This window comes from Syngnathus scovelli, chromosome 5, assembly GCF_024217435.2.
Source record: "Syngnathus scovelli strain Florida chromosome 5, RoL_Ssco_1.2, whole genome shotgun sequence".
Lineage (NCBI taxonomy): Eukaryota > Metazoa > Chordata > Actinopteri > Syngnathiformes > Syngnathidae > Syngnathus > Syngnathus scovelli.
The window spans coordinates 10291080-10314041 of record NC_090851.1 but is presented as its reverse complement, the minus strand read 5'-3'; the positions used below and the strand labels follow the sequence as shown (position 1 = coordinate 10314041).

The window sequence follows — 22962 nt, the reverse complement described above, 5'->3', positions numbered from 1 at the left end:
AGAGCCGCGGGATGCAGAGTGGGCAACATTAATTACATGATATGATGCAATACAGTCATAGTTCGAACAGCTTGAAGGTTCATTTAATGAAGTGTAGCACCACAGGTAGATGCATCCTGGGTAGTGGCTCTACTCAGGACCATTCCCGGTTCGTTGATGCCGAATCCACTGCAGTAACAGCCTCACTCAGTTCCTCCTCATCATCTCGCCTACTCTCTGACGAGGAGAGGGGCGGGAAGAAGAGAAAGGAAGTGGGAATTAGACAGGCCAAAATCCAGAGGCTTGTTGCATACCAAATGCGAGTGTGCAAAGATTTATACATTACGATAGAGGTAGACTTTTTAGTTTCAGTGGTTGTGGCAGAGTACAGCGGCACAAAATATAGAATACTCTGCAATGCTGACTAGTTTAAAGTTATTTTGGTTCCCCATGGTGACAAAGAAAATAGTTAATTAATATCTAAAATCACACAAGGTCCTTTTTCTTTTACTTTCTTTCCAGCATATGTGGCAAATTCTTGAAAATGCGCTTTAATATGTTTTGTGAAACAAACACCACCGTAAAGGTTGGCTAGTGTACAAAATGAATATGAATTATTTTCCAAAATCCTGGAAAATGTTATGTTGCACATGTTTGCACTTATTTTGTAACATTAACTGAGTGAAGCAAGTTTGAAATGTCAGAATTCATTTGTGTGATTCTCTTCCACAGCTAGACCGTCGTTCATTTTTCCCATCTTATTTTGAGTTGCTGAATGGCTTTTGAATCTGGGCCAATTTAGAGTATTGACAGCCATTGTTGTGTGTTGGGGAGGGGGCAAGTCTCACATTCACATTGTAGATTGATCTATTGATTGTTTTGGACTTGCTTGGTACCCTGACCGTGTGCATTGCATCATGAAATCTGAAAAATACCAACGAATTGTGTAGCACAGAGCTCAGTGTCAGAAAGCTGCATCACCGTCACAAGTCATGGGTCTTACAACAGAACATCCATCCAGAAGTGCTGGAGAGTTCTAATGTGGCCAGACATGAGAACAGATCCCATGAAACACCTGTGCAGCGATCCCCTGATCTTGAAGGTTTTTGCACATGAACGCGATCAATGCCTCGGTTATCTTCTGTTCGTGGGCAGAGCTTGGTAGTAGTTTCAGCCAAATGATTTGTCAAGTTGCACCTGTTTGGAGTCAACAGGTTTAGCCACAGCAACTTCATTCTGCATGCAGCCGGAAGTGGTTGCGCTGGTTTATCGTGTATTTTAATTCTGCCGAGCACCGCTACCAAAACCTTTTGTCAATTTATTGTGCTCTGCATTTACAGGGCAATTTAAAGTGACCCGAAAAGTCAGATTTAAAAAAAGGTGCTTCTTTCATGCTGCTGCTGCGACTACTTAATTTAGTTGCCATTTCGTTGCTGTTCGGTTGATCGCGGCTTCCGTCCGTACAATGCACAACACACGCGAAGCGCCCCTCACTGGCCAGGAGGGCATTCAACTCAAAGAATTTGCGGAAGCATAGCAATGCATTTTGGATCGATATTTTTATCCACACCTCTCAGTGTGGAATGATCACATTTGGCTTTTTGTGTTTTTACAAGGCAAACAAAAAACAACCATGTGAAAGCATTTGTAATTGCTACCATTTACCTCGATTTTTTTTTGGGATGTATTTAACAGAAGCAGAGGAGGATTTTTCTGGGCCGTGACTGTCTGAATGTTGATGCAATACCTTAACTAAGTTTGAAGTCTAACTTTGCCTTGAAAATAAGGCCTGTTCAGGGTGAGCCTTGAAGAGGGGCCGAAAGGCCTCCAGTCTGTGCAGCTCACTCAGAGAGGCACAGTCGCCTGCTAGTTCAGCAAGTCCCATCCCCCTCCTTCCACATTCCCCCTCTCCTTCTTCACTCCATATTGTCCTCTTGCCTATTTCCCCCAGTGTTATAAATTACAAACGACACAAACCTCCAGGCCTAATGCCCTGCTATGGATGAGTTCCAAGCCGGACTTTTCCGAGAGCCAAGAGGCTGGCTTCATTGATAACACCGGGCACACTGTCCGTCTCTCTACTTGCTGGCACGAGAAAAGCTTTCGACGGGCTCTCCACAAGTCCAAAATACCTCAGCGGTGTCTACAACAAATTACAATGATTGATTTCAGTAGCAGAATACCATGATACCTTGACTTGTAATTTTTCAGTGACCGAGATTAAACGCTATTTACTCATACAGTAGAACCTCGGATCTAATTCGTTCCAGAAGGAGCGTTGAGAAGCAAAACTACTGAGCTCCGAAGCAATTTTCCCCATTAGAAATAACTGAAAACACAATAATTCGTTCTCAGCCGGAACATTTTTACCACTCTGTTGCCTTATTTATATCATAATCGCGGAGTGAAAATATGCAGAGTTGAATATGCAATATAAATTAAATAAGAAACACATAATTAAAACTGTAAATTTGCAATCTACGTATGTACCTTGACATTGATAAGGTGCTGAATCTATGAGCGTGCAGGTGGAGAGGAGGGGGGTGGGGTCATTGTTTGGAAGGGGAATCCTTTTCCATAAAAAAAATCAAATGGCTACATTTTGTTATTGTTTTCCTTTCTTTGTTTTGTCCACTGGGACTTAACTCCTTGTAACCCCCTTAGCAACACTAGCAATTTTTGTCTATTACTCAGAAATGAACTTATGGTCAAGCTTGGCACTTTGAATTCCGATCCAAAGTCCATCACACAAACGCCTCTTTCATACTTGTCTATGATCTCCTTTTTCAGCTCTATCGTTGTTCTCACCACTTTCCTCTTCTGCGTCTTTTTTGGGACCCACGTTTTTTTCTCTAGTACAGTGCGGCCTTACAGTGGTTTGCAACCCGCCAAAGAACAACGCCAGCCAACGTCAACTAGCACCAGGTGGAACGAACTCTATTTTGTTTACAATAGCCTCACGAGTCGGGTCGGTTTCCGAAGCTTTGTCTGAGAACCATTTTCCAACATTTTGCATTGAAAACCAAATATGTTCCGAGGCGGTTGACTTTTTTTTTTTTTTCAAATGCAATTAATTCTTTCAAATCCGAGAAAAAATGGTACTTGTTTACCTCACTGCCTCACTGTTTAGAGGTTGCGGGTTTGATTCCACTTTCGGCCCTCCCTGTGTGGAATTTGCATGTTCTTCCCGTGCCTGCGTGGGCTTTTTTCCCTGGTACTCCGGTTTCCTCCCTAATGCTCAGGCCGATTGAGCACTCCAAATTGCGGAGTGAGTGTGAGTGCGGATGGTTGTTTGTCTCTGTGTACCCTGCAATTGGCTGGCAATCAGTTCAGGGTGGTCTACTGCCCATAATCAGCTGGAATAGGTTCTAGCATGACTGTGACCCCCGTGGAGGAAAGCGTTACGTAAAATGAATGGATGGATGACTATATATGTGTTATGAGTGAAGCAACTGTGGTATTGGTGTGTTGGATGCGTCCCATTGAGGGGCATGGCCTCGTGAGTAGCGTCAGAGGCTCGAGTTACGCTGTGTGCGTGTGAATGTCTGGACATGAGTTGTTCCCATTTTGTATTGACTGTCTAGTTCAATATCATGGACTGTGGCTCTCCTTGCTCATGTGACAGCATTGCATTAGAATAGAAGCCAACATTCCAAGGTGTTCTTCAAAGTGACCCCTCATAATTTCCGTGATAATTTTAACTTCATCACATGCCCTGAAAAACTTAAATTGAATAATAGAAATTGCGAATTATACATTGTATACACAGATATCAGGAAATTGAAGTCAGAGGGAATTTGGTTTATTAGGGGCTTCTTTGACACAATCTTCGTTTGTCAGGGTTCCTTTTTTATCAAACTGTTTGTTTCTTGTTGCACAATTTTTATTCAATGAACAGAAACATTCCAGCCAGGTATTATCTCTTACCCTAACGTTTACCGATACAAAGGTATGTGGCATATATTCTGCTGTATTATTCAATAATAATGGTTATAGTATAGAGCACACGTGTCAAACTCGCGGCCCGGGGGCCAGATACGGCCCGCCACATGATTTTATGTGGCCCGTGAAGACAAATTGTGCATCAAATTCGTGTCATTACTAGAATTGCAAATTGTCTTCACTTTTAATAATATCTATTTTTTTCAAATATTTGACCAGTTTTTACTCGTCTGATTTGAAAATGATTTATTTGTCAGTTTGTTTTGTAGCTTTTACTGTATATAATATGAGGTGCTCATACATTTATTTGGGTTGACAGTCATAATGGCCCTCCGAAAGAAGCTATGACTACAATGCGGCCCGTGAAAAAAATGAGTTTGACACCCCAGTAGTAGAAAGACTGGAGAGACTGTCTCCCAGCTGACTTGTGAATGCCTTGGGTCACTCCCAGAGGAGGAGCTGGACAAAGTAGCTGGGGAGAAGGAATGGCCTTTCCTTCTTAAGCTGCTGCCCCCGCCACCCAACCTTGGATCTCAAGAAGCGCATAGATGAATAATGATCATAGTGTAGCTGTTTTTTTAATCTGACTGTCACACTCTGGGGGTCCATTCCCACTCAATACCACAGTATTACGTAGTTGCCCTATGTTTAATTATTATTCATATTATTAATTATTGTTTTATTATTAATCAGTGTGCAGACCACTTTTGACCCCATGTCAGCCAAGACAGGTGTTGAACTAATTCCCAGCTAAGGTAAAAGTCTGGCATCTCTTCAGTAAGTAGTCAAGGAGTTATTGCAAGAGTTTGCTCATGAAATGATTTGGCACAATTTAGGCTCCTTTAAGGATGCTAGTAGACGTGCAAGGATTAATCAATTAAATCAACTGAAAATATGCAAACATAAACAATGTACATTATTCATTCCAGCACAAAAATAGAAAATCTTTGACTACACATACGTATAATCCAAAATAAGATTGTGAATTTTGTCATACCTTTTATTCAATATGCAGCCTGTGCTCAAATAAGGGAATGTGAGGGATCCTGTACCAAATCTACGTACCATTTATCTTGAAAAAAAAAAAAAAAAAAGGTCAAATAGACAAGATGTCATAACCTACTAATCAAAATTGAAGAAAGGAATATCAAGCATTTCCGGTAGCATTTTGACGCACGTTGTGCTCCGAAGCAATGATTACTAACATGCAAAAATTATGATTCTAATATTATTACTACTATGGACATCATAGTGGTCTAATGTTTAGCATTTGCCTCATAGTTGAGGAGTTATGGATTTATGGCCCGAGACCGTCCTGTGTGGAGTTATCTGTTCATAGATTCATTTATCTTTTGAGCCGCTTATCCCCACCAGGGTCACGGGCGTGTTGGAGCCTATCCCAGCAGCCTTTGGGCAATAGGCGGAGGACGCCCTGAACTGGTTGCCAGCCAATTGCAAGGCACAAAAAAAGGCACAAAACTCACATTCGGACAATTTGGAGTGGTCACCAGACCTACTATGTATGTTTTAAGAATGTGGGAGGAAACAAGAGCACCCATAAAAAACCCAAGCAGGCACGGGGAGAACATGTAAACTCCACACAGGAAAGCCAGCATCGAAACAGTGCTTCACCATGCTGCCTAATTTTTTTTACCATTTTAAAACTATGCAAATGTATTAATTCAAGTTTCCTTATTAAAAACAGACATAGCACACTGGTGTTTCCTTGATAAGTCCAACCCTTGATTTTTGGGTAATGTTTCTGTCAATATAGCACGATAGTCTTCTTTCCTGGTGAAAATTTGGGGTTTTGTAGTTAGAGGCTTCCCTTTGCCATCTACTGTACTGCCGCAGTCATAATAAGAAAAGTGTTTTACTTTTGGTGAATACCTTTGTCAATTTATGCCTCCTGTTGTGACTTAAATACCTCTTATTTCTCCATATAATCACATTTTCTGCTCTAAATTATAATAGGGGATTTCAACTGGTTTTGTCCAATGGCCCACCATTATAACCAAATAGCAAGTCGGGGACCACTGCTTTGGCGTAATATTATTTTATTTTGCACCGAAGAAGGATAGACCTCTACAGGCTATTTATTTGCATCCGTATCTATTTTGGGAATTTGATACGTTCATTCATACGTTCACATTCAATACCATCACGGACCACTAGAGGGCCGCGGACCACTGGTTGGCAATCATTGAGTTATAGAATACCATTTCCAGCTACTATTACATTCACATTTGACTGACATATGTCACCTTAGGCTGTCATTTGTGGATGGTCTCCAAAATAAATGGTAAGAACAAATCAGACATTGAACGTCCGGCGAACTTTTTCTCGCTTGAATACAGAAACAAACATGAAACATCTTGCACTCAGTACGTCTCTACTCTTCATCTTCACAAGCATGGCATTAATTGTTGCTTCTGTCTACCATAAAATATTACAGTGTTACAAATACATACTGTATAAGCCTGTTTATGCACAGTTGCATACCTTGCTTTTCAGGAATGGGGATTTTGAGTGGAGGGACGCAAAGTAAAAGTGAGACTGAACTTGTGGACCTTTCATAGCCTGCAACTTGGCACTAAGCCGTGGTGAAAGTGTGTGTTTGTGAGGAGCATTCGTCTGGGATCCTGTAAGCCACCACTTTTGCACATCTGGGGCCGTCGAGCTGGGCTGACGCTGAACACATGCTGGGTAGTCCAACGCACGGGCGCATTACACACACCAGGGTCAGAGGGCATTTTCAGTATCATCGATTTAGGAAACCTGTTGTGTCCAGTCTTATTCTTTAGAAAACTTCTACTTCATTAGATATAATAACCTAATTCCTTTTTTGAAATTTTGGCACTTGTATTCTTGCACACGTATCCGCTGCTGTGACAAATAAATTTCCCCACTGTGGGATGAATAAAGTTCTATCATCATCATCATCATCATCATCATCATCATCATCATCATCATCATCATCACATCTGCATAAAATTGTATTTCTAAAAAATTGCACATTGTTAAAATTGCCCCTAATCGATTTGTGTATGCCGTAACTTAATGTTAAATACGTAAACATTTTGAATTTCGTTGTTTACGTTCACATACATATCAACTCATACATTGAAATCTGGAGCCGTCGCTCGTCAATGAGACTTAAAGCACACCCTGAGCAAAGATCTTAAAAAGAATAATATGATATAATATAATATAATATAATGTAATATAATATAATATAATATGCAATTCTGAAGCTATTTAACAGTTATGATTAACAATGTACAATATTTAAGTATTCTCTCCTTTTTCTGTTGGAAAGACAGTCATCCTGTTAATTTTTGAACTACTGTATTATATGTATTATAGTACGCACAACCTGTCGTTAAGTCTCTTAAATATATTGTTTCACTGATCCAAATAAAAGAAAGATCCACCTATATATATATATATATATATATATATATATATATATATATATATATATATATATATATATATATATATATATATATGTGTGTATGTATGTAGATAATTATCCATACTCCAAATCCAAGCCTGAGAACCTCCACTCTGGCCTTCAGAGACTAAACCGTTTGCTCTTTTCCACCATTCCCAGTGTATTTATGGAATGTAGCTTTGTCATATTTTTCCATAGCGTAATTTTACCCTATAAATAGGCACTTACGGCTTGGGGAGATGGGGTGGGAGTATGAGGGGTCAGTATCTGTTGTGGATGCTCATCAGTGGCCCCCTCCCCACGTCCCACTTTTTTTTCCCCCCCAAATATTTGAGCACTGGCAAATATAGAGCAATGTAAGGGTGATGGGAAAGCATTGCATATTCTGTAATTCTTTCCAAAGCTCATTAGCCATTTCCTTCTGAAGTCTGAAGCCTTACACCGGTTAAGTATTGATCAGTTATTAGGTGTCATCTCAGACTCATGATGTTAAAATGTCAACGGCTGTTTAAATTTCAGTTGAAGAATGACATTTATTGGTTGATTCATGGATTAAACTTGAATTTTGTCATCTAGCTACTTGTGAGAGGGTAAAGAACAGCAAGTTGCACAAGAAGGGTTGAAAAACAAAGAAAATTGACACTTGTTGGGCTGTCCCGATAATATTTTTTTTAGAATACCGTATTTTTCGCACTATAAAGCGCACCTAAAAACCTCCAATTTTCTCAAAAGCCGACAGTGCGCCTTATAATCCGGTGCGCCTTATATATGGACCAATATGGATTTGTGAATAAGGACTAACTCATTAAAGTAAGATTTACGTGTTTATTTTGTGTGTTGTGTGATATTAATGTTTGAGCAACGTTGAGTTATTGATATATTGTTATTGTTTTCACTATTTCGAGCGTTACTATATTGTGATTGCATTAACGTTTGAGCAACGTTGAGTTATTTATTCTATGTGCTTTATAATCCGGTGCGCCTTATATATGGACAAAGTTTTAAAATGGGGCATTCATTGAAGGTGCGATTTATAATCCCTATCCCTATAATCCAGAAAATACGGTAAATTCTATTGATTGTTCATTGATTAACCGAAAACTCCTAGAAAACATTTGCTGCATTTATGATCATTAGATTTTGTATTCTGGTCAAGTAAGACAGTCTAGACAATATGGTTAATACAAAAAAGTCATATTTGTTCATAGCTTAGTCTTCCTTAAGAGGCGTGAGTCACAAGATCATTCAGCTGCGACACACACTCACACCCATACACACACACACCCACACACACACACACACACACACACACACACACACACACACACACACACACACACACACACACACACACACACACACACACACACACACACACACACACACACGCTGGAAAAACATTGTTATTCATTCAGAGAATGCATCTTGCTGTCGTAACTGGTTGTGTTTGTTGTTGAAATGTCCCCTGGGTGGAGATTTCTTAGAGCCCCAGTCATAAGGACACGCATCAATGGGAAACCATTAGGAGAAAATGAATGAACTTGTGGTCAGGTGCTCCTTTTCCGTATGCTACATGGTGAGAAATATTACAGCAAATCCAGAGTTGTTTGGATAATTCGTCATACTGTACAGAAACTCCAAGTCTGGTCCCAATGCAGCCTCTTTTGGCTGAATCCCTCACTTAGTCATCAGTTTCTCTGAAGCAGTTCAGGCTAATCATAGTTTTTTGGTATGATGTCATTTTCTGTCATGTTTGGAAACGTTACCGTACACCGAAGCCTGATTTTAAGAAATTTGCAAATATTTTTTTTATTTAATATATATTTTTATTGCGGCTCGGTGGCGCACTGGGTAGCATGTCCGCCTCGCAGTTAGGAGGGTGCGGGTTCGATCCCACCTCCGGCCCTCCCTGTGCGGAGTTTGCATGTTCTCCCCGAGCCCGCGTGGGTTTTCTCCGGGCACTCCGGTTTCCTCCCACATCCCAAAAACATGCTTGGTAGGCCGATTGATCACTCCAAATTGTCCCTAGGTGTGAGTGCGTGTGCGAATGGTTGTTTGTCTCTGTGTGCCCTGCGATTGGCTGGCAACCGGTTCAGGGTGTCCCCCGCCTACTGCCCGATGACGGCTGGGATAGGCTCCAGCATGCCCGCGACCCCCGTGGGGACTAAGCGGTTCAGAAAATGGATGGATGGATATATTTTTATTTTTTTTACAATGCAACTGCAGTCTGAACGGCCTTGACACATATAATCTGCAAACTTGTTTTGAATTTAATCCCACTTGAACCATGAAGCATCAAGTGGACATTTGTAGTGTTAGTAGCAGCCACAAAGGTTCATTTATTACGCGCAGTAATGGCGTGATATCATCTTTAGTGGCGTCTCCATAAAATGCAATCGAAAAACCTTGCCTCATTCCCTCAAAATACGATATTTCACCTTTTCCCAAATCACTCCTCTGTGTATATGCACTAATGAAAAGATAATAATTTTCTTCAAAACTACGTTGCGAGTCTCTCTCTTCTGCGCACGCGGGTCACTTGGGACAAATATGTTAACACAAAGGTCGAATTTAATATGGAATCTGAACACTTAAACACACAAAAATCTGAATTGAGCATTGGCATGAAAGTTGCCTTGGCTCCAGTATCAGGTAACTCAGGCCAAACTGTGATCTTGTACTGCCACCTATTGACCAAAGCGAGTACTTTTTCGTAACCCAGAGTGCATTTAGCATTGGAAATAAAATACCAACACTCTCAAAACTCTTGACCAAATAAGGAGATTGTGATCTGTGGGCATCACATGTGCAAAGGGCCCTATAGACCTAAATACTTTTGTTAAGCGTGTAATTATTGAGAATTGTAATTGCATGGTGAGAAATATTACATGCTCAATACTACGTTACTGTGCGTGCGTGTGTGTTTGTGCGCATACAGTTTGTATGTGTTTGTGTGTGCGCATACAGTATGGTTCAACCTGTGAATGTCGCAAATTTATCTTCCTCCCCAATACTGTCATATTTTAGTTATTATAGTTAGTTCAGTTTTTTTTATTTGTCTACAAACTCATGTGCAATGCACTCCCAGGCCGGTTTAGACTAATTGCATGCTCAAGGACTTATGAGGCCTGATTGCTTTAACCCAATAGGCTTCATTTGCGTTTGTCCTAGTTAAACCTTTGTGATAAAGCACAATTCTTAAGAAGTCATTGATATCGTGCATGTGTGCCACCGTTAGCCGATTACTTTGTTACCTGTTTCTCAATTTCTAGCAAGCTTCTTACTAACTCTTTGCATTCCTTGTTTTCACTAGGAATTCTTCTCGACTGGTTTCATGTTAGTTACCCGAGTGTTTATTCAAAGGATCAACTGCACTGGATGCACATGTTTTTTGATGTATTCCGACTGCCGGGTTGAGTGCACTGCAAATTAGTGTGCTGTCATGGTGTTGTGCCGAAGCGGAGCGCTGCAGTGCAATAAAACTTTCAGCGATGAGCGTAGACGTCCTTTCTCTCCGTACAAAAGCTGCATTAGCCAAAAGCACTCAGGGTCATGCTCTGAGTAATGTACCTGTGGTCTCATTGAAATACTAAATACACGGATTGCACGCAGCTAGCACGCGCTCACTGACATGTGCAGCAGTTGCACGTAAACACATTTGACACCCTCCGTTATTTAAACCCAGGTAGCTGCATGCAAACGACCCATTCTGAGACAATCTGATCACACAGTGGAGGCTTCGCCTTGCTCTGTTCCTTTGCTTGGTGAGAATATCGCTGGGGCGGAATGGAAACTTCATTTTGAAGGAGGCTAATATTAGCCTGGGCATGTGGAAAATTCCTTTTAAATGATCACAAGCTGAGAAAAGGCAAAGAATTTATTTAGCGTTTTGCTTGACAGTCTTCACTGAATACATGCAGTTTGTTTCTCTTTTTTTCTGGGTGGCACACGGGCGGGTCCTGGGAACACAGATGCAGAGGAAGGGGGAATAAGTCGGGCCACATAATGATGACATTCAGGATAGTATGACTGTCTTCGGCTGTCACGTGTTGTACTCCTGAGTCTTTTGAGGCTACTTGGATCACAGTGTCTTGTTCATTTTGCTCTAACATGCCAAAGTTCCCGTTTCCCACAGTACATATTTTCTCGGGTACCTACACGGATGGATCTCTTTTAAACTGCACTGCCGACTAAGCTCGACTTGCCTCAGAGTCTTAGGTGGTCATTTGCAAATGGTTGCAAAAAAAAATTTTCCTAGCCATGTCGGCTGGAGTGAGACTAGCAAATGACAAAGGAGTTGACGGAGGGTCTTGCATGGTTGTTTTTAGTCATATTATTTACATGTTTGAAACAAATAAATTCATCCATTCATTCATTCGTTCATTCATTCATCAATTCATTCATACTGGAGATTTTGTGAGAGGTTTTACTCATCATGAGCAAGAATATCAGAATCATTTTGAATTTGCACTGATCCAATTAACGTTGGAATCTTTATCGGACGTAATATTTAATGAGTATTGACAACAAGATTGGAATGTTGAGCTTTAATTTATTTTTGTTTTCTTCACAGAGTCAAAATAGACACTGAATCACAACACATACATTGTCACCGGTATTTGATTAATTGTCAAGTTTGACCTGATCTTTTTATTTTATAGCCGTCATCAAGCATCTAGCATATTTCTGCCTGTATATTTAACCACTCATCTTAGTCAGTTTGGTACTTGCGTTAAATAAGTTGTCTCCTGACACTGATTTTAATCATAATTTCTGTTGAGCTTTTGGAAGGTCAGAAACTTAATGTACAGTAAATCAGCTTTTTCCAGTCCAAAGCAAGTGTGTTTAGACTCTTTTTGGAACTTCCAACTCCCCAGTGGGCATCTGATGTCAATTCAACATTAATATGACACCAAACGCTGAGGTTTAATGTCATATTGATGTTCAATTGACATCGGATATCCATGCGTCCATGTTCCAACCATCTAGATTTGAGGTGAATTTGAATTTGGAGCAAGTCCTCCTTCCTTCTAGGTTTGGAAGTTCACAAACAACCCAGGAATCTCCAGGGCGCAGGGTTACCATGACCTGGAAACAACTGGAACACCAATGTCACTGCCCACAGTGAAGAGACTTTCACATCATCGTGGACTGAGACGGTGCCGACCAAGAAAGAAGCGTCTGCTATGAAATTGACTGTCCAGTGAAAAAGCATCAGTAAACCATTCCCGGTTCATTACTGCATCATTATTTATTGTAACATTACACACCATAGCGAGGATTGGTGTGTGTATAAAAGTTGACCTAAATATTGATTGCAGAACACTTTATCTACACCATACGTTGCTCAAAACGTTTTAAAATGCCACAGATGTATTCATTTGAAAATGTATGAAGAAAACACATTGCTGTCATTTTGTTCCAACTACAGTGGTTTGTGTTATTTTTGTTTCAAATTATTTACTTTAAGTAGCATCTCACATTGCATTGTGGCCAACGGTAGAATCCAGGTCGGTTATTACACATGTTGATTTAGCAAAATAGTGATAAATAGTCCTTGCGTTTCATGGGGCAGACCAGCTTGCCGAAGTTCACAATTTTTTAATAGAGTTGTTTCATTTTAGCCTTAAATACTAGTTTACCATTCTCTTACATCAGCGTTTATATTGCATTCATCAGAAGTGGGCATTCCATTAATACTGACGGGATGGACGCCCATTTTGCTGACAAATGACGAATGATGACGAACTTTTAAAAAAACAAGACACACTAAGGACTGACGAAAGTGGGTTTTCATAATTTTGTGCATCATCACAACTCAGGTCAAGTGACGACGGATGTCTCAGTCCGTCACTGACGGACGGCAGTTTTGCTAATGACTGAAGTAAAAGTTTTTCTAATCACAGCTTCTTTGATAATTGTAGTCAGTTTGAATTTAATTGATCTTTTAGCCTCAGTGGAAAGCAAACCACTTCAGTCTTGTGAGTCGAGCTGAGCTGCTACCTTGCATTATGACTGATGCACAAATCTGTTGTTGTTTTTGTCACCCACTGTGAATTGGATGGTGACAGACTCTGTACTGTCACACATGCTTTTTTCCCCCCCCCAGGTTCCATACATTTATTGTACAGTTGTCATTGTCCAATTTAAACATATCCCAATCTGTCACGTCAAAATGACCCAAAAATTAGGTTGCCCCAGTTTGTTTGTTCCCTTTTAGGTCCCCCTACCCATCTCCCAATAGAACAACACTATCCCTAACACCACCCACTGCTTGACCTCTGTATTTCTCTAACAACCATAATATGACCTTAACTTTATAACTTGCTTTTGTGTTTGTGTGTCTGTGTGTGCATGTATGATTTGCTAGGAAAATCCCATCTGGCCATAGTTCAGAGGGTCAACAATGAGGGTGAGGGAGACCCTTTCTACGAGGTTCTCGGTATTGTCACCCTGGAGGACATTATTGAGGAAATCATCAAGTCAGAGATCCTGGACGAGACAGACTTGTACAGTAGGTTGCCCTCTTAAAGTTCATACCAGTTTAATTTAGTCAAGGACCAAACATTAAGTAATTAAGTATTTAAATTACAGTATACTGTAGGTTGTTCCAAATACCACAAAACAAATTAAAATACAGTATATCACAACACAACAATGTCATTTTTATCAAAATGGATCATGTTGCCATGAGTAATTCTAAAACCCACAGAGGATTCAGAATCAAAACTACAGGCATAGTTGTGATTGCTGATCCAAAGCTAAACAAATATTTTGCAGCCACACTATTGCCCCTTTTACTATAATTTTGCTATGGTTTTGATTTGTGCTGTGTGTATGTATGCATTATTGTCTTAATTGTTGTATTTATATTTTAAAGTCGTTGGTGTGTGTGATTCTACGGCATACAAATGAGCATTCAGAATTCATTTCAGCTTTGGATGACAAATTAAAACTACATTGCGGTGACATTATACTCGAGGTGTGATTGGAACAGGCGTAACATTTTGTTTTCAACCGCAACAGGAAGCAGTGTCAGCGTCATTAGCCACCTGACTCCCCCAAATGATTACTGACACCCCTCATGTGGCCTTTTTGTGTCAAAGAAAAAAAAATATATATATAAACAATGCATATTTTATGTTTTACATTGAACCATAATACAATTTCATATGTGCAAGGGATGAAATAGTACTGAAGTGCTTTCTTGAGCGGCACGCAAGCTTGCCTCTAGTGCTTATTCATTGTGAATGGAGAGCTCGGTCTCATTCATTTGAAAGCCTCTCCAGGTCAACAGCTATTTGCACACTATTTAGTAACAGTATTTAGTAGTGTGTGTGTGCATGCATTCGTGCCATGCATGTGTGTTTGTATGTACTTACGTTACGTCATGGCTTCCACTTCTAAATTTGAATAATCTCCATCATAGTTTCTTTCTTTTGTGGGGCTCTTTGTAGTAGATTTAATGCGACAAAACAATTTTTTTTCACTATGACAGCCTAATGACCAAAACAAAGTTGGCTATAATTTTAAAATACTGTAATCATTCAGTGTACATGAGACATAGAACATCTCACCTTGTAGCTTTTCATTCTTTTGACATGAAATGATTGTGACGGCACCCAGAAAGACCCAACAAAAATGCTTTGTGATGAATTTAATCCCAAATATACAGTAAAGGTATAAAACAAACTGTGGGCGACCTTTTTTTTCCCCTTCCATCCAAAAAAAAACGAAAATATAATATGTGCACATCCCACTCAATGTTTTTTAATGTTCAGTGGGTGTTTTTCACTTGTATTTCCTCAGGAACATTTGTTGCGCATTGCAAACGTGCTTATTTGTCCTGTGCACCAGAACTTAAATATATTCAACTTTTTAGATCTTATTACATATTTCAGTACTATTAAATATATACTATGACAATGTATATTTGGGGGTTGCACCAATGCGCCTGCTTATTTGTTGCTCCATAACATATGGCTTGAAGTAATGCTAAGAATGTGATAAACTAACAATGTAGCCCCCCTATAGTTCTCTTTTACTTCTGAGAAAGACGCCACAGCTATGTTTCCAGAAAAGGCAAAGACGTATGGGTAACTCAAGTTTAGTCACCCCGTGACCTGGGACAAGTATCTTTATTAGTGGAGTGACATGGTGGACTGACTTCTTGTTGTTGTTGTAGAACTATGATCGTGTGTCTTCTCATCAACTCTCTTTGTGTCTGCAGCTGACAACAAGACGAAGAAGAAAATCACCCATCGCGACAGGAAGCAGGATTTCTCGGCCTTCAAGCCTACCGACAATGAAATGAAGGTTAAAATATCACCTCAGCTTCTGCTGGCTACCCTGCGTTTCCTAGCAACAGGCAAGTGGTCGGTGTTGCTGCTTTACTTCCCCCAGTGTGACTTAAGCCCCTTACCGTGAGGAAAGTTTTTGCGTATGTGTGCATATGTGTCTCCATGTTCTTTGAGTATTGGGACAGATGGCTGATGGAGTTGGGTGAGTATACGCCACATCGCCATAACCAAGTATTAGATATTCACGTTGGTCGTATTTATCACCAATGTCATCTCAAATGTTGTGGCTATTAGTTGCTTACTGGGAATACTGTATTACAACTCAAAAATACATAATACCGTATTTTCTGCACTATAAGGCGCACTGGATTATAAGGCGCACCTTCAATGAATGGCCCATTTTAAAACTTTGTCCATATATAAGGCACACCAGATTATAAAGCGCACCTTCAATGAATGGCCCATTTTAAAACTTTGTCCATATATACGATATATACATTTGGCCCGCGGGCCGGAATTTGGACACGCCTGCTGTAGTGGCTCAATATTGGTCCATGTATAAGGCGCACCTGATTATAAGGCGTTTGAGAAAATTGGAGGTTTTTAGGTGCGCCTTATAGTGCGGAAAATACGGGAGTAATTTGTGTTGATCCCTCTGTTGAACTGTCATTCTCACTGCCCCATTCGCTGTGTCTGCAGAGGTAGACCTGTTCGCACCACCACAAATGTCTGAAAAGATTCTACTGCGCTTGTTGAAGCATCCCAATGTCATCCAGGAGCTGAAATACGATGAGAAGAGCAAGCGGGCGCCTGAGCACTACCTCTTCCACAGGAACAGACCTGTGGACTATTTCATCCTCATTCTGCAGGTTGGTGGGATTTGAAACAGTTAGAAACATTATGCAAGGCATGTCCTTTAACTCTGGGTCAAAATTCACGTGAAGCTTTCCTATTGATTGTGGATAGTGATAATGGCGTAACCATTGCCATAGACCACAGTTATAAAACTCAAGGCCCGGGGGCCAGATCCGGCCCACCACATTATTTTATTTGACCTGCAAAGGCAACTCATGTGTGTCAACTCAAGGTTTCTTGTTACAATAACAAAACTGTAAATTGTCTTCCCTTTTAATAACAGTGTGATATTGCTCCGTTTTTTTTTTTTGTAAAACCCCACTTTCAAAATAAATTTGAAAATTGATGAACTTTTCTTTTATTGGATTCTGTTGTGTATGCAATATGAACATCAGTCAACTCCTCTTTTTCACTTAACTTGATTTTTCTTCTTTAACCATCTCTAACCATCAGTTGTTTGCGTTTCAATCTCAGACCTCTTGTTTTTACTTTTAATATTACCAGCAATAAAGTTATTCTATGACATTTGCACTTTTGCCCTTGAACAGCTTCTGTTTCTGTAATTTTCTCTGAGAAAATTGGTGAAAAATACAAAGTTAATGAAATGGCTTGTGTTTTGACAGAAATTGTTTCACTGAATACAAAAAGATGAATAAAGCAAATGCTATGTTGAAAAAAAGTCATTTTTTATTGTCCTTCTTCCATTAAAGCTCTGAATCTGCCTTCTACAGGGCAAAGTGGAAGTGGAGGCAGGAAAAGAGGGTATGAAGTTTGAAGCTGGACCATTCTCTTTCTATGGAATGCTGGCTCTCACTGTCTCACCAGGTGAGCTCTCTGATGATGCGGCTTGATTGAAGTCATCAGTGACTCAAATGTTTTTTGTGGCTTTAATTTCATTTGCTTGTGGTTGACTGTTTATGACTCTCATATGGTTGCATGCCAAATATGGGAAAACAATAAGAACGTTTAGGAACATCCATTATTGCCTTCACCTTTATGTGAATAATCAGCCACATTATCTTAAAGAAACTGTAGTTAGTGATACAAGCTTTGTCAGTGAAATTATGGATTAGTGACCCATCTCGCAGTGACACTAGTAGTAGTGATGCCCTCACTCTTCTCAGTTCATTCATAAACTTCTCAACTATTCCCCATTCCTTACAACCATTTTGATCAGTATATAGGAACTGAGAGACACCTAGTGGTGAAAATGAAAAGTGTTCTTTGCTATGTGCAGTCTCAAGTCAAATGTGATTCTTATGATTCTCCTTGATTCTTCTTTTAGTCATTATTGGATTTTTTGCTGTTGATTTTGCCTACATGTACATTATATGTATACTACTTTACTTACCTTTCTTTACTTTTCTTTTCCTCTTCTTTTCTCTGACCGCCCCCTCCTGCCCGAAAAGTCCCGCTGTCTCTTTCGCGAACATTTGTCAATAGGGGCGATTCATTAGCTGGATCACCAGGTAGAGTATATTTTTCTTTCTTTACTCATACCCATCTCCTCATTGAATTCTCAGCTACGTGCTAATCTGTAGTTTTTTTAGTTTTTGGTTTAGCATCGCCGTATTTACTAGAGTGAATACTACTTTTGTCATGTTTTAAGTGACTTTGTAGATGATGATGTGTCCAGAAATTGGTTTGTACTTGAATGCACCATGTCCAATACATGTATATGAAAAAGAAAGGAATCAGTGTGAAGAAAAAGTCTGTAGCACCCTCATCCTCTGAGCCATTATTCAAGGGGTTCAATGGTGCTGGAGACTGGAGGCCCCAGACTCCGCCCTCTCCCTCTCGCCCCTAACCTTTAACCCCCTGACTGCGTAAACAAGACCTACAGCTACAGCCCCCTGCTGGACACCACTGTGCGCACATACGAAGAGAAGCACGTACACATATGTTCACTCGCACACACACAAGTAAAACAAGCACACTTTAAAGGATACATCAGTATCTGGAAATGTGCATATATTTAGCTTCTTTTATTCCCATTCTATTTGAGGCCTGAATGCCACACAGTGATGTTGGTCTGGCTTTTATACACACATGTAATATATATATATATATATATATATATATATATATATATATTTTTTTTTTAAATACTTTTTAGGGAGTTTAAATAATGACCTGACCCCTGCTGCTTTTTGAATGTGGAGTACTAATCTGCAAAACTTCACATGCCAGGTCTTTGGCCCACTGTGCTTGGTCTGCACGCGCGCACACACACGAATGCTATTTGTGCGTCCCATAGACACCGACTTATTGCAATGTTGGATTACATACATTCCAGTCAGCGTAGTAGCACTGGTTTTAGCCGAGCTGTTTTCACTTTGTTGTGTGTGATTTTCACTAGGCTTCTTTAAGGAGTGGAAAATATAATCTGGCTTTAATTAAAAAAAGAGACCAAGTACTTTCTATGTGGGGGCACAGGCAAGCTGCCTCAGTGAAACTCACCAACTCATGAAATATTTTCTGGAAGTCCAAAAAGGCACGGAAAGTATATTTTAATATTATCAGTGTCTTAAAATTACCTTCACGCAATGCAAATTGCAAATTTAGTTTTAATGCACCACCATTGAATGTTAAAGTAGAAAGATCACTGTCAAATGAGTCAACCACAAAAATATGTCCGAACAAAATTGTTTGAAGAAATTTAAATTTAAAGAGCAGTTGTTTTTTTCTGAAATGCTGCCTATCCACATTTGTTCTTTGCAGCAAGTGCAGATATACCTTTTTTTCAGTTGCCTCGCACCATAACTACGTAATCTGTATTTGATAGCAGTATATTTTGGTGCAAAATTCATATTTGATCATTTTTCTCACAGAGAATAAATCTCCACCAAGGCCGTTTGGACTAAACCACTCGGACTCCCAGAACAGGAGCGATCGAATAGATGCCATCACTCCGACTTTGGGCAGCAGTAACAATCAACTGAACTCCTTCCTGCAGATCTACGTACCTGACTACTCTGTCAGAGCATGCTCGGACCTGTATTTTATAAAGGTGAGTCGAGGGAGATTGGCACTTTGACCTCTGTATCGGGTGCTTGGTTGACGTGCCTCCCTCTTGTTAAGTGTTCGGGTCTTCAGTAGGTAGCCTTAAACAGACCCATTTTATTTTCAGATCGATTTGGATTTATGATTTTATGTGTGTGCGTGTGTCTTGTATTGTGTTCATGTATGTACTAATGTAATGGAATGGAGGATGATAGTGTAGTGACATTAGAGAATATTTTACAGTGCTACATCAAGTTATTAACTTAATTCTCTCCGTGACCTACTTCGTAACTCAAAGTTTGAAAATCAAAGTTATGTTTCCCATTGAAATGAATAGAATTGCATTTAATCTGTTCCAGGCCACAATTTGTTGTAGTTACTTTTTTTTTTTTTTTTAAATCAGTGTTAAGTTAAATAAATGCACTGCAATCTGAAGAAATGGCACAGAAAACAATTTTTTTTAAGCGCTTATTGCGATTTAACTTTAAGTGAGGAGAGAAGGATAACAGTTCCTCCATTGAAGGAGTCTCCGTCCAAAATAACAATTTCATTCAGACACAGTTGTTTTGTCTATTTTGAATATTTATTTTAAATGTGAAATTCATCTATCAATTTTCTGAACCGCTTTTCCTCTGCCAGCCAATCGCAATTGACTTGCATAATTCACTTCCGAGTAATGTTTTCCACTCTGCCTCCTGGTGGCAACAGCCTACAATAACTTTGATAAGTGAAATATTTTTTCTATTAGAAGTTTCCTCTGATGATATTTGACATGCATTATGCTGCAGATGAGAACTGATGTTAGACAAGCTAATTGTAAAATGACACCATACGAGTTTTTTTTATCTTTGTCGTTGTTTTTATTATTATTGTGATATATATTGTCAGAGTGTATTGCTTGCCTCTAGTTTTAACGCAACAAAAACAATTTTGATTGGTTTTAAAAACCCTATCTTTACTAGGTCAAGGTACCACTGAAGAAGTACTAGGAGTTGAGCATACGAAAATTGAATCCCAACCATCTTGCTTTGTCATCTGACCCGATGTCTCTATCCTTACCGTTACCTAGGTAACACGGCAGCAGTACCAGAATGCCTTGATGGCGTCGCGCATGGACAAGACGCCGCAATCCACAGACAGCGAGTTCACCAAGATCGAGCTCACGCCGAACGAGCTGGAGACTTCCATCACGCTCGCCGGCCCCGCCGGCCACGCCCCAACTGTGACTGTAGCCTTGGCTAACGAGGCTTCCCACCTTCTCAACCAGCAGCACAATTGCGTGGGTGTGAGCAGGAGCAACCACAGCGCGCACAACGAGTGGCCCATCTAGCCCGGCGCTCAGCTCGGTGGAGGTCCTGTCTGACGGACGCACAGTGCAGTGGTGTAGCTAGAAAGATCGCAGGGGAGCGTGAGCGGGCAGAGTGAGGATGCTGCATCACCTCAGTCACTTGGCCCACCCCCCCACAAAGGATGGGCAGTGGGGGGAGACGTGTGGTGAATTCCCCCACCTGTTGGCAGCCCTGTTCCACTACACCTTCTTAAGATGGTGCTGTGACTGAAATTCCTTTTGGGACGATTTGACACTTTCATAGCGGTAACTTGGACAAGAGGACAACGGACTGCATGCAAACCTGACACCCTTCACTCCTCCCACACACACACGCGCTCACACACATACACACACACACACACATGCACACACCATATTTTCCACTCAGGCCAAAGACCTTGGTCCTCCCGTGAATGGCCGTGATTTTTTTTTTATTTTTATTTTTTTTTTTTTACACAGGTCGCACACACACACACACACACACTCCCAAATAAATGTCACCTTTTTGCATCTTTCAGGGAAACTCAGTGGACGTTTGATCCCATCAACATGGACTCCAGAGAGCAATGGTTTGGCAAAGACTGCACCAAAAACCGCTTTGAGAGAAACCATTACATCAAAAACCAAGAATGTTTTCCTGTATTTATTTATTTTATAATATTGTATGTATATATAAAGATATATATGTGGTGTGACATTAAAGTGGCAATTAAGCATGCACGTCATACCAGAGAGGACATGCTACATAATATGGAGCTAAACATCCATTGGTGTATATGAGGGGGCAAAGGTCTTTTACAGAAACAGTATGTATATTACAGATTGTCTTATTTTTACTATTGTGTATTCTAAATTGGGCTTTTTCACCTTAAAAAAATCACACTATTGCCTTTAAGAAAACAAATCATAACCTTAATTATTTTTAACAAAGTGCAATGAAGAGAAATTTATTTAAGAGATGATTAATAATAATACAAAAAAAATGACTGTATTGTAAATTGACAGCTATATGTATTTGTATGTATGCTCTGTATTTGTCTGTTTGTGTTTGAAAGATAGGAAATACAAAATCCACATGCAAATTTCCCTTAATTTCAAATTGGAGGCCTCTCATGGTTGTGACCTCAGACAAGTCTACTGTACGTTCAAGTGTGAGTTCTGATGCGTTGTGGGAACAGTGATGTCAACGTGAAAGTGCCATCACAGCGCCAATGCGCTTGGGAGTAAAGTTTTGTAAGAGTGTTTTTTTTGTGCCAATTTTACATTTAATCAAACTTGACTATTGCACAGTATTAATGACCTCATCTAACATGTTGAGCATCATCAACGTCACAAGAAGAAACCTCGACATTAAATATGTCCACAGATGACACATGACATTCCTTATCCACTCCGTAGTTTTGTTTCCTGTTGTTTGTCTTCTTGTCACATGACACTCCACAACCATGCCTGATCTTAGTTCATAAAGGTTTTTTTGACAGCAGTGAATGTGAGAAGAGTGTTGTGGCGGCTATCACAATGCAGATCATAATCCATGTTTAATAACTGTTTAGTGACATCAAAACTGTTGTTTCATGTTTCATTCTGCTGTGGCTGCCATTAAAAGATTTACAGTGATATTCCTTCACTTTTATGGTTCAGTTTTACTGTGACTTACACAGTTAACAACTGTTTGGGTTTTTTCTACATCATCGCAAATATTTATGACTTGAACGCTTCAAATTAATATAAATCAGATGTGTGGTGTGCATTTGTATTCAGAATTTATACTTTGATACCACTGAATACAATCCAGTGCAATAAATTATCATCACAAGTCACCTAATTAGTGCGAGTTCGATTCCACCTCCGACCCTCCCTGTGTAGAGTTTGAATATTCTTCCCGTGCCTGCGTGGGTTTTCTCCGGACACTCCAGTTTTCTCGCACATCCCAAAAAACATGCTTAGTAGGCTGATTGAGCACTCCAAATTGCGAGTGCGGATGGTTGTTCGTCTCTGTGTGCCCTCTGATTGGTTGGCAACCGGTTCAGTGTCCCCCGCCTACGTGATGATTGTTCAGTAAGATTTTTTATGTTGAGTTGGATGCCATTAGATTG

The 22962-nt window shown here is 40.0% G+C and overlaps 1 protein-coding gene across 3 annotated transcripts in view; it reads left to right on the top strand.

Annotated features, from left to right (window-relative positions):
• cnnm2b (cyclin and CBS domain divalent metal cation transport mediator 2b) overlaps positions 1-22483 on the top strand; it is a 30956-nt gene extending 8473 nt beyond the window's left edge. The window contains exons 2-8 of one of the 3 annotated variants that reach the window (XM_049719470.2): positions 13749-13892; positions 15609-15746; positions 16378-16547; positions 17265-17358; positions 17943-18002; positions 19365-19543; positions 20606-22483. In XM_049719470.2, coding sequence (XP_049575427.1) covers positions 13749-13892; positions 15609-15746; positions 16378-16547; positions 17265-17358; positions 17943-18002; positions 19365-19543; positions 20606-20866 — 1046 coding nt within the window. In that variant the 3' untranslated portion in view covers positions 20867-22483. Of the gene's footprint in view, positions 1-12412; positions 12961-13748; positions 13893-15608; positions 15747-16377; positions 16548-17264; positions 17359-17942; positions 18003-19364; positions 19544-20605 lie in introns of those variants that run through there. The other 2 variants (XM_049719471.2, XM_049719472.1) reach the window with 2 other exon arrangements.
• The last annotated feature ends 479 nt before the right edge of the window (positions 22484-22962 follow it).